Source organism: Pelobates fuscus, chromosome 6 (assembly GCF_036172605.1).
Source record: "Pelobates fuscus isolate aPelFus1 chromosome 6, aPelFus1.pri, whole genome shotgun sequence".
In the NCBI taxonomy this organism is placed as follows: Eukaryota; Metazoa; Chordata; class Amphibia; order Anura; family Pelobatidae; genus Pelobates; species Pelobates fuscus.
In genome coordinates this window covers 110,138,634-110,152,001 of record NC_086322.1, presented here as the reverse complement: position 1 = coordinate 110,152,001, position 13,368 = coordinate 110,138,634, and the positions used below count along the sequence as shown (strand labels likewise).

At 39.3% G+C, this 13,368-nt stretch overlaps 1 protein-coding gene across 1 annotated transcript in view; it reads right to left on the bottom strand.

The window, feature by feature from the left end:
- VEGFC (vascular endothelial growth factor C) overlaps positions 1–5,361 on the bottom strand; it is a 145,442-nt gene extending 140,081 nt beyond the window's left edge. The window contains exon 1 of the mRNA XM_063460009.1: positions 4,809–5,361. Coding sequence (XP_063316079.1) covers positions 4,809–4,922 — 114 coding nt within the window. The 5' untranslated portion in view covers positions 4,923–5,361. The remainder of the gene's footprint in view (positions 1–4,808) is intronic.
- Between the last annotated feature and the right edge of the window lie 8,007 nt (positions 5,362–13,368).

Here is a 13,368-nt window from a genome sequence, read left to right as displayed (position 1 = left end):
GAAGTATCATGACACTTACTAGCATGCTGGATCTTCCCCAACTTCTCTGTATTTCCAAGCTTGTGTCACCACTGTATCCGAACTAAGTGACTAACTGACAAAATGTGTTTTATTGGACCTTGGCAACTCAACAGTATAGGCCTCTTCTAACAGATATTTTCATTATAAATTTTTACTGATTTAGATATGTTTTTCTGATGATCTGTTGTGACGTCCACTAAGAGTATCTTCTTCATAAATCAAATTCCTATATCTTTAAATGTGTTAGGAATTACATAACGGGTGCAAACTGTCAGTAACTACATAAGATGCATTTCTGTATTTCCAAATCTACTTTATCATGACATGCATATTACATTTTCACAATAAATAAAACCTCAATGCCGTGTTCATGGATTGTTCTACATGATGAATGGTGTGATCTGTTAAATGGTTGGCTACAACTTATTTTTCCATACATACTTGGGAACTTATGGTAAGATAATTTGCAAAAAAAAAAAAAAGATTTTTCAATACTCAGCCATGCCAGCATTACGTTCATTTTGTAATCAGATCTATAATACTTGAATTATTCTTGGATATATTAATTACCCGAATAGGTATTACAATGGATGTTCGATATATTATTACTTAATTTACAAGGCATTGCCATAAAATGCAAGACTATGCAAAGGTTAAAAGCAAGATGTACAAGTAATTGAGGACAAACTAATTTAGCCATAAAGGAACGAGAGATGACAAGTGCCCTGTTGAAACAAGCTAACATCTTCTTAAAGCGTTAAGCCTGTAAGGTTAAATGGTCCGCAGGGAAATATAAAGTTAGTCTTTTGCTGAATTTTGAAAGCAGCGCAGGTTTACCGCAATTTCACAGCTGCTTTGGAATTCCTGCATGGGTAAATATATTTCATACTGATGAAAAACAGTTACCAGGAAAAAACATTTGTCTGTTTTTCTTGCTTAGTAATTTTTGATTATGATGCTAAAAGGTGCTGTTCCACTTCAAAGTAATCTAAGCTTACAGCAGGCATGTGTTCCATAGGTTAGATCTTGGTGAGCACCGTTCAAAGAAAAATAGAACGTCTGGGGGGAACATTTTTACATATTTCTGGTCTTGTCTTATAAATATTTGGAAAGCTGACAAACGGAGCCCCGTGAGATATTTAACCTCCATTATGCTTTGCCATTTGTTTATCTTGGTTCAATATCCCTTTCTTGTTATAGGTCATTCAGGCAAGGAGTGTGTGTAACAATGATTACATGATTATGCTTTTGGATGGAACAAAATAAACAAAATGCCGGCCTCCCCATTCTCTTTAGTCAGGGTCAATTAAAAGCAAGAAATTTTCCTTAAGCATTTTACAAAGCATATCCTTTCACTAATTACTAAACAAAGTCTAATCCTTTTCATGCCTACTTATGACCATTTGAGTGCAAGACGAGCTGTGTAGTATTAATCAAACACCACTTTCCAATGCTGCTTATTGCCATTTGTCTGTGATAGAGTTTACTTGCACCTGTTCAATGTCTTAGTTAACCCTAGAGGAAGAATTAGCGAAGGATCATTTAGCAGTACACTGCTGGTGTATTGAGCAAGTATGTCAATCTCCTTTTCATCATAAAATGTTCAGTTCTACAAGTTCCCAATTAAATATAATTTGTTCCATAAACATTTTCATATCATGTACATAGCTGTCATGTGTTTTATAGCTTGTCGTTTATCTTTATTAATATTCTTAGCTTTTATTGACTTGATACAAACCATCAGTGAGAAAATGTTGGCTATGTTTCAGTTTATGACATACCATGCCCTTTCTATTTGATGTCAAAATGAGGCATGAGAAGGTCCACAGTTAATTCTGAATTGCAATTCTCATTATACCCTAAAGGTTTTGGTTGTTTAACCCCTTAAGGACACACAACATGTGTGACGTCATGATTCCCTTTTATTCCAGAAGTTTGGTCCTTAAGGAGTTAAAGTCTGTATGAAGTTTATATAATTTCTGGTATTACAAACACTGCAAAACTGTGTCCCTTCCCTAAGGACCATTAACCCAAATCTGAAAACTGAATATATAGATTTCAAAGTGACACTAAGATGCCCATAATGGGCAAACTTGGACATTCTAGATGATCTACTGAAGGATGCCCGAGAATATTTTTATGTATTATAATATCTTTGGGAGTTCTTATATATTTCAAAAGTTAGAGCTCCCAAAACTGAGTGCAATTATCAACAACACAAAGGAACACATTTCTCCTATTTATCATGACTTAATTCAAATCCTAAGCATGTGAAAAATACCAAATGATATACAAGCCTAGTGTAGTTGAGATTAGAATTGCTAAGATCTGCCAAAAAAAGAAAAAGTTGCAAAATGTCAAATTGCTTTTTTTGGAAGAGAATTGTAAGCATTACTAAAAATGTGAGCAAGGGTCAGAAGACTTGGACTAATCCACATGCTTGGTTATACTGTATGATCAGTACAGTAATCCCAGTTTATTCAAATTTCCACTGCTCAAATGATTCTGATTCTAGCTTCCAAGCAACATTAGATAGATTTTAACCCATTGATTGCCTGAGGGGTGAGAAGGGCAGCTACACTAGGGTAAAGTAAGAAGCGTTGAAAGGACTGGAGGTGGGATGTGCAAATTGAACGAACAATAGGTCATCTAGGCTAATAAGCACACGGAATGTCTGCAGTGCTTTCAAATTGAGACAAAGTACTAATGAAACAGTTTGCTAATCTGTCTACAATAGAACAGTTAACTCATCAGATCCCTAATAATAGAAAAAAAATCTTACATGATTGCCCAAGAAATAGCTTCGAATTTTGCACAGTGCATCTACACCTGTTGCTTTCATTTGATTGAGATAGGGCTATGGCTGAATGCAAATAATATTTAGGGTTCATGAAAGGTATTCACAATATTGTATTGTTGTCATTGCTGGGTTTTAACTATGATGTAGCACAACCAAGACTACAAAAGACATGACTTATTCTAGTCATAGGACATAAAATCCACAAACCCACTGCACCAACATTAACCATCGTTTCTTTCATTATTCTACTTATGTTAATACTGTGTTTATATACAAATTCTTATTGCAAGTAGCTGTGTCTACTTTCAGATGTTGACTGAAATGAGTCAACAGCATTACCCCTTCACTTTAAACTGTGAGTGTCAGAGATATGAGCAAGGCTTTGTTATAAAGTATCTGGCCCTGAGTTTGGGATAAGATATTGCAATGCATCATCTTTTAAAATTGTTAATAGTAAAGTTATGACAACACAACATACCCAGTGTAATCCACAAAAAACTTCCACATTCCAAATGTAATTTAGGAAGCAACTCCTCTGCATGATAAGTGGTGCATCCTGTAGCTGGCTTTCTGCTATCCCTATGTGGTAGGTTTATACAGAGGAAGGCATTCTTTACCAGAGTGCCCTCTAACTGGATGGCTGAGTGGGTTGAGACTCATAGTCTACGGGGACAAAACCCATTCAAAAAAATGCAAACTTGACTTTTCTAAGTGACACAATATAATGATTTGAGTTTTGTATGTATTATCTTACATTCCTCTTGTAAAAAAAATGTTTTCTAATGATCTAAAACAAACAGAATGACAACTCCATGGATTTGTGAGAATTCTAAAGCCCCATTTATGTAAACAATGTAATCCAACTGTAGCTACTGGTCAGTTAAATAAATAACATTATCTCACCGGGGCTCTGTTTACCTAAGTGTAATTAAGTCATAATAACAGAGATCCTTTCTAAGCTTGCTACCCTTCTCAGAGCAGAACACCAATGTCAATATACCACACAGGATGGATCTATACAAACATACAGAGTGCAATACTTTGGGAATGGACTCCTGCCTTATCCCTGTACAAGTCATTCTCCAAACAGCTCTCAAACGGAAAAGCTTTTCTGATTATAGAAACAAATTGTCCCTGAAAGTCTGAAGTGAGTGAAAACACGTGCTTATGCATGAAGTAGGGAATTCTTAGGATGCAGTAAAGAATGCATGTTAACCTGTTGGGTGCCACATGTCAGGGCTGGATTCTATTAACTGTGAAAAAATGTAGCACTTTTTCCAACTTAAAAGGTAGGCACTCTTGGTAAAATGCTAAAACAGAATAGAAAAAACAAACAAATAAAACAAAAAACGAACATTTTTGCAGATGTTGCCTATTGCTCGGGATGTTAAAAATAGCCCAAATGCAATTGCACAATTTGTTTCTTGAACATTTGGAACTAAAGATAACAATTGTCTCTCCCGAATAGCACTGCCCCTTATTGCAACAAGAAAGAGGCAGAGAGGTTTAACCACCAGATTCTCTCCACTGCTTGCATTAGAGACACCAAGCCATGCCCTGGTACCACAGCTCGAGGTTCATTTTATCATAACTAGATTTGAATTGTTTAATAAACTTTTAAAAAAGTGTTCCTACAATAAAACAACCATATCAATTAAGTTCACGTCAAGTCAATACTTCTCCAAAAAACCCTTGTACCAAGAATGAAACTTGATATTTAATTTTCTAAAAGAAAGATTTATATATATATATATATATAAACATTTTTTTTTATAATTTATTTGTATTACTGAGACAAACAAACATTAAATCCGCATCACTGGATCATTTTTGGTGACTCCCTGATAAAACTCAACTTTGTATTTTGATTCTAACATCCAACAATCACCTGTAGACAATGCCCCAGCCTGATCATGATGGACTCTGTAATATGAAGGTGTGTGCACATTGTTACCTCACCCCATGCTGACATTGGGAATGTCCTTACCTTAGTGTCGCCAAAATCCGGATCCTCGTAGTAGCCCTGCCCTGACTCGTAAGCTGTGTCCCCCTGAATTAACACTGTGTAAAGAAAAAGTAGGGCTACTTCCAGCAAGTGCATTTTCCAGTCCGGGATGAGGGCTCAGCTGATTGTGGCAGTCAATGGAGTATATTGGAGTATAGAAAGTAAATCCTTAGTCAGGGCAGCCCCTCACACAACTATCCAGATCATCAGCCTCTTCCTAGTATGTGATCCAAAGGGTGCCAGGTAAAAAACAAAACCAATAGCCTCAGGAAGCTGGACATCCGAGTGGATTTCGGCAAACTAGTTTGGAGCAACTGTGTGAATACAGCATTGGTTACAAAGGTTCTATATCTATGGGGAACTGATACAATGTCTCAGAGTAAGAGAAATAAAGCACGTGGTTTGGATGGCAAGCCTGGGTTCTATAGCAGTCTGGGAGATGTCAATTGTGAGAAGGGGGTATATCCAGTCCCCAGAAGCACTGAATGCAAGGGTTGCAGGATCAATCCAGTGTGTGTGTGTGTGTGAAGGCACAGGGAACACACACTACTAATACCTCCCCTCCTCTTATCCTCCCATTGTAAGGAGAACATCTGCTCCTCCTCCTGTCCACTAACCCTCCCCCCTGTCAGTTTAAGGGGGATGTACTTTTGCACAAAATTCTTAGCCCTGTTGTAATGAACAGCTGTTCACTGCACCGTGTTCAAAGCAGCTATTTGGTCTGAAGCACAGATAGTGTGAATTTCTACAGGTTACCTAATCCAGTAGGATTATTACAATCCTGGCAGGTAGTTATTTGAGCCAGAAAATGAGCAGATCATGCTAGAAAGCTGTAAATCTAATAATGCAATTGTAGAATAGGTGAGACTTGGAGGGAAACATAACCTTATACCATCTGTAGAAGATTGGCATGGTTAAAGTGGCAGTACAGAGGCTTTGTATGTCTTAGTCCTTTGTTGTTTCACACGTTGTTTGCATGTAGTATTAATGTACAAATAAGACTAACACTAATGAAGGGATCAAAACATTTTTGCATATAGGTGGCAGGTTGTAGCCTAAAATTCAGAGGGGAACAAGTGTGACAAGTACATCTCCAAGGAGGGTTCCTGTCATGGCATATCTCTTGTTACTTTGTTACTCAGTGGGGTATACTATGAATGGCTGCTACAAAAAAGTGCTTCTAATTCTTAATGTTAGGGAAGAAAAATAGGGACCGCTGGTGGGCTGACAAGATGAAGGCAAAAGATAACACTTAATCTAGGTTCTAAACTATTTTGAACTAAAATATATGAGTCAAAATAATGCGAGTTAGTTACATCACAAATCTTTTGTTTTTAAAGTATACCTGTCATAGTATATACAAACAGGGCTGCCCCTTATACAGCCCCCAGTGCTCCTCCCCCGAGTTTGCCCACAGAGCCACCACCCCATTCCACCACCATCTTGCAGGCAACTGAAGCTGCGTTAAGTGATGTAGTGAGTGTTTGTAGGGGATGCAATGCGTATGTTTAGGGATGATGGTATTTGTTAGTATAGGAGATGGAGTGGGTGTGTATAATGGATGGAGTGTGTTTAAAGGATGCAGTTTGTGTAGGGGAGACAGTATGTGTGCGTGTGCGTGTGCGTGTTTTGGGGAAGCGTGTTTATAAAGATTGCAGTGTCTGTATAATGGATGTAGTGTGTGTATAATACATGCAGTGTGTTTATAGTGGATTCAATGGGTGTATAGTAGTTGCAGTGTTTGTGTGAGTGTGTAAAGTAGAAAGTGTGTTTGTATAATTGATGCAGTATGTGTCATGGATGCAGTGTGTGTGTCACAGTGGATGCAATGTGTTTATAGTGGGTGCAGTGTCTGTGTGTGTGTGTAATGGAGAGAGTGTGTGCATAGTAGATGTTGTGTGTGTAGAGGATGGTGTGTGTGAAAGGAAGTGTGTGTGTATAATAGATGCAGTATGTGTGTAAGGGAGTGTGTGTATAATAGATGCAGTGGGTGTGCGCATTGTTGGCGGGGTATGGGCTGTGCTCTGTTTGAAAGAGGAGCAGTTTTATTATTATTTTTTTAATTATTATTATTATTTATTTACATTTATTACCACCTCCCTGCTTCTCACCTCTGGCCAGGAAGGGGGAACACTACATTGTGGGAGAGGGGAGAGGGGGGTGATGGCGAGAGAGAGGGGAGTGATGGTAAGAGGGAGATGGTGGGGAGAGGAAGAGGGGGGTGGGTAGAGGGAGGGGGGATGATGGTGAGATGGAGAGGGGGTGATGGGGAGATTGGGGTAATGGTGAGAGGGAGAAGGGGATTTTTGGGGAGAGGGAGAGAAGGACTAAATGGGGAGAGGGAGATGGGGAGAGGTAGAGGGGGACTAAATACCTTTTATTCCCTGGTGGTCCAGTGTGGGCTCCCTGGTGGTCCAGTGTGGGCTCCCTGGTGGTCCAGTGGGGATATTCGGTCTGCAGCTCTGCGCACCATTTGTCTCGCGAGACCCGTCAGAGCGTTACCGTGGCAACCCGCGGCAACGCTCTGATTGACCAGTTCTCGTGAGGCACACTGCGGAGCTGCAGACCGATATCTACGATGGGCGCTCTCCGTCCGGGCCAGGCAGCCAGGAGGGGCCTCGCACCTGGTGGAATACTGAGCAAGCTGCCGGGCCGAGGACCCAACACAGTCTGCCCTAAGGTGATTTAGGCAGCTGCGGGGCCCCAGCCAGCGCGAGGTTTTAGGCGGACGCCTAAACTGCCTAATTAGAGAGCCGCCTCTGCTGATAATGTCTCATACAATACTAGCATTGTGTGTCTACTGCAAATATATCCTCCATTCCTAACAGTGTGTCTGATGATAATGTGCCCTCCAATACTATCAATGTGCAACAGCTGAAAATGTGTCCTGGAAACCAGCACTATGTGTCTACTGAAACGAAAACATTGCTGTCTAGTAGATACGGAATTGTTATCATTGCAGGGTTAACACACCTCTAGTGAACTTTTTTCCTCTGAGATAAGTGTCACACCAGGTCCTCCATAACATGCCCTAGAGAGCATTTGATTGGTGCAGCATGATTTGCCATGCATGCACACTAGCCTCCCAATGTTTCCAATGTTTGTCCAAGCATTAGATCATTGGATTAGCTGATTTTTGATAATCTCAGTCAAGGAGTCCAGTGAGACGAGGACTACAAAGTGTCAGACAACTGGATTGTTAGTGGGACACTATAGCATTAGGAATTCAAGTTTGTATTGCTAACACTATAGTATTTCTTGAAGAACAGACTAACCCAGTTAGAGTGCAATTCCATTTGTTTAAAGTCAAATTTTATCTAAATGCAGCAATTGGGAAGAGTCCAAGTTTTCTAGTTCTTTATAAGACTAAACGAACCAAATATTAGCAATTTTGGAACAAATTAAAACAAATAATTTGGGGTCCATTCATTTTTTATAAGAATATGAAATTAGGGACTCATCTACTAAGCAAGTGAAACAGCAAAATTAAGAAAAAAAAGAGCATTTCTTATTTTTGGTACTGCTATTTGGGATTGCTATATTTAAGGGTACTGAATAAAGGAGCTGTTAAGTATATTGCACGCTACTTTGATACATTTATATATGGGATTGGGATCATAATTAAGGGCACCAAGTAAAAAAGCAATCTACTAAGCACAACAGCTCCCTATTTTTGTTCTCTTATGGGGTATTGTCAATTTGATATAAAATTGTAACTGATATGTGATGAATATACAGATGCCATTCTAAGTATGACATTCAGACTATTTTTTTCTGCCAATGTTTTAGCAGACACCAGTTGCTCCAAACCTGGAGAGTACATTTGATAGAAGTCTCAAATTTCATTTGAATATCACTCAATAAACACTGTATGTGAAGTGCTGCAAAACAATCTGGGGTATCAAAAAACGCCAAATTTAGGTAGATCTGAATATTGAACTACATAGATCAAATATTTATTAGAATTGTGTAAACTGGAAGGGTTATAAAAAAACAACCTTGAAAACCAGTAGGAACTTTTTTCCAACCCACAAACTACTGTCCAAAGTGTGAATGAAAAGAAAGGAGCTACCCTTGGTCCCTCGTGTTAATAGGGGTCCAGGAGATTCCTACACCTTTTTGTTATTTCAATTATTATAATGTTTTTTAATATTGTTTCTATTGTTTGGGTACTCATGAATTTGTTTGGGAATCAGATAATGACAGATTATAAACTAAAATCCTATACATTTCTTGACATGATATTTGTTCAATCTGGTTTATATAATAACTTATCTATCCACCCAATTTCCACAATCCCAGTTTGTTTAAAGTGATGCATACCACCAATACTAAGTATTTTATTTCCTGTTTCTATGCTTCCTTAATAGGCTCCCAAAACAAATTTTAATAAGAGAAGCTCATTAAAATATCCTTCCAGTCAATAAGCTAACGAAACTTTGCAATGCGTGCTGTTTCAGAAACATCCCTCATTAGATCAATAACATGCATTATTCAAATACCTTAGCGCAAGTAAGATAATGTAAAAGTCGCAATTAAAATGTAGTTGAGAAATAACGGTCTGATTTATTCAGTGTTTAAAAACATCAATAGATAACAATTTCTATAAAGATACTGTAAATATAACTAGAGGGTGTGCTTATCTGAGCATATAGAGATATTACTATTGTGCATCTCCTGCATATTTCAAATTGGACTTTGCAAAGTCTTCTTTGGGTGCAATAATGCATAAAATATTTTTTCCATATCTATCCCTTAAATGCTAGCTTGTCAAGCACGCACAGATAGGCATTGTGTTTTAGACTTCACATTGATTTTTTGCAGGTACTCTAAGGAATAAATGCTGTTTTACATGCCGCTTTTTTTAAAAAACAAAAACAAAACACAGGTTATGATCCAGTAGTTGAATCAGTGTTCAAATCCTACCCATGTATGGCACTATTTTAACCTTTAGGGACTTTCCAGCTCTGATTTAAAAGTTGAATTCTTCTGCTATTGTGTAGCTTAGTGTCAGATACATTAAGGTGAAACCAAACATAATAAAACTTCCCACAATACAAACAGAGAAATTACTGTTGTATATCACCTGCATATCTCAAATTGGATTTTGGCAAGTCCTCCTTGGCCACAGAACCTCACAAAATTATGTTTCCACAACTATCCCAGAGTTCCTATCTCTACATGCAAATGAGCACAACCAGGCATCGTATTTCAGGTTTCACAGTGCAATCTGGGAAGTCTAGGATAGTTGTGTAAGTTCATGGTTAGGACACTTTCTTTGAAGTGGAGGCAGAATGTGGTGCCCAGCAGACCACTGGTTGGAAGTCAAACCATTTAAATACTGTTTGACGCCTTACACTGGGGGATGGGTGCGATCCGCACTCCTGGCACCATAACCACGACAGTAAGATGCAGTTGTTATGGTGCTGGGAGAATTTCTTTAACAAACAGCCTATATCCTCCCATCAGACATTTTCCAAATCTGTAATCCTTTGAAGGGATTCTATAGTGACAGGAAAACAAAAAGCTTTCCTGGCACTATAGAATCCCACAGTGCCCCCTTCCTTGTACCCTGCCCCCTTCAATCACTTACCTGAATCCATGTCCCTTAGCACTGGGTCAAGCTCCACCCATGCTCCTCCACCGCTGACGTCAGCCAGCAAAGGAAACCTAATGCACATGTGTGGCAATCGCCAAGCTCGCATTAGAATTTTCTCCATAGGAAAGCATTAATCAATGCTTTCTTATAAGAATTCAAGTGATGCTGCCTGAAGAGGTGGCTTTATCAGAGTCCATACATATGTTTAAACAGCAATTGGATAAATACTTGCAAAAACATGACATACAGGGATATAATTTCTAATTAGTGGGGTAACAGCTGCTTGATCCAAGGAGATATCTGACTGCCATTTTGGGGTCAAGAAGGAATTTCTCCTAGTTTGCTGCAAAACTGAAAGTGCTTCAGACTGGGTTTGTTTTGGCTATTAAATAGTCAAACAAAATATGGCAAGTACTTTGAATCAAACAATAGATGTATGAGACATCACATCATATCCAAAAATAAAAAAATATTTTTTCTTGTGTTTTTATACCTAAACTTCTTTTAGATTGTAAGCTTGTTCAGCATGGTCTTCAATGACTGTATTTCCTGTTAACATAGTGCACTAGCCTACCAATTCCTAAAACGAAATCCTGTGGGTTGGTAACCTCAGAGAGGTGTCATCGATGAGACCAGGGTCAAGCTATAAATCCCCCAACAGGACTGGTCTTAGTGCAGCCCACCCAGGTGTTAAGCCCTCTACCTGTTCAAGATAGGGCTACAGAGAGGACTTGACCTTAGCATTGGAACAGAGAAAAGCTTTAGCTGTGTTGCTGGTATAAATCATTAGGTCCACGGTACCCCTTCTATTGAGATTACAGGTGATTTTCTTCACAATACCCATACCTTGTCAGTCTCTATTCGAATGGCCTCACCACCATGGCTGAGATCATCATTCTTCATACTGTAAAGCAATGGTAGGTTATTGTGCATGCATGGCAAAACATTGCACTGTGCCAATCAACCTCTCCTCATGGAGATGCATGGATTCAATGTGTTACGAACGCTGGTATAATATACAACCTGTTCGCCTTTTCCTCCCGAACTGCTGAGCCTGAGTGATTATAGCTGCAGTTGATACGAATAGTTTCAGACAAATGCAGCTTCCAAGTAGTTTCTCCCCAGCAAGTAGATGGTTACCCAAACATGAGCCTAGACTTTATGAAGGGTACAACAGGAATAATATTTTAATGGTGCCACACTGGCTTCTATGCAAGTCCCCATGCAAGGGGCACTACCACCTGGACCTTGTGGGGGACAGGGACACAAATGTTACAGCCAATAACATTACAGTGACACAGATGAACACTTCCAATGCAAACAGACAATCCCCTCCTCTCTACCTGTGAGAGAATTGAATCAGCTAACTTGGTAACTCAATTATCAATTATCTCCAGGCAGAAAAACATTTTCCCCAAAACTTGGAAATTACCCTATAACACATAGTATCCCCATAAAAGTCACATCCCCTGATAGCCCTGATCTGGGTGACCAACATATCCAAAATCACCCAGATCAGTTCAGGGATTTTCGAATTTTATGGAAGTCTCATTTGACCGACCGCACACAAGTCTCCTGCCCAAAACAGTTCCATGAATTTAGGCTGTGAGGTCGGTCTATTTAGAAAAGTCATAAAAATGAACAAATGTACAAACGGAGCCTTCTGGCTCATAGCAGCGAACAGCGCTCTCTTGGGAACAGGAAGAAGGCATCCGTATGTTTTGACCGGTGTTCGGGAAGTCGAGTGTCTGATTTTAGTTCCAGACACATGACGACCAAGACCCGCTGCCTCCCTTCGTGCAAACAAGATGGCCGCTGTTTTCTCTCGCATGTGGCATGCAGCTATTATAACGGTGGCCACACAGAAATAGCGCTCAATCGACAGTTCTCTTTGAAGATAATGAGCCAGGGCGGTGGTCGGAGTTCAGTAGTTACAGCTACCTAACCAATAAAACATAAAAAGTCACAAATGGCAATAAAAGCCTCAAATAAAAAAAGGCTATTTTCTTCACAATGAATCTCTCTATGAAACATTCAGTGCCTCCATGCGGGGTGTGGAGACATTGAACGCAGTGCTGCATACTGTAGGAAGCACCTCTAGTGGCTGTCTGATTGACTGCCACTAAAGGTGTGACTAGCCAGAAATGTTAACACTGCTTTTTCTCTGAAAAGGCTATGTTTACAGTGCCAACACAGCAGAGAGCCGCTGTAGACACCAGAATTGCTACATTAAGCTGTAGTGGTGCTGGCGACTACAGTGTTCATTTAAGTATTTTTTTTGTGTATTGGTTTTTATGTATAAAAAAAAGTTAGAAAAAACAAAACAAAAAGGGATGTCTTATATAAAGACCGCCCAGAGGGTAAATACCCAGTCCAATCTCAACAGTAGTGTAGTTTCCAAAAAATAAAATAAAAAAGCCTTTATTGAAATCTATTAAAAACCTGGGTTATCAGTGATGGACATAATAATATAGGGAGAAATATGTATGGTAGGAACAGGGCTAGTCAAGAGCCTAATAGCCAAAAGGAACCCTCACAAAAAACGGAGAGGGGATAGAAGGCAATATGTACCCCCATACAAAACTCAGGTAACAAAGCAGTAGGAGAGAACAGGGAAAGGGAGAAACACACAAGCCCAACCAAACAGTAGTGCTATGCTAATACCCTATCTCCTATAAAACACCTTCGTGGGTGTTCTAATCTAAATGCTGTCATAACATCAGAAGCCCCAGGTTACACACACATGCTAGAAACACATAAATGAAAAAGGTGCTCAGAGCAAAGTGCTCAAAGAGTATTAAAAACACAGAAGAACCCGTCGTACGTTTCGGCGTGACCACACGCCATCCTCAGGGGTATCAGCAGTGAGTAGAAACTGTCCGGGTGGTAAATTTATACCTTAAGCTCATAAGCTTTATTTTAATCACCTGTGATTGTGTCTAA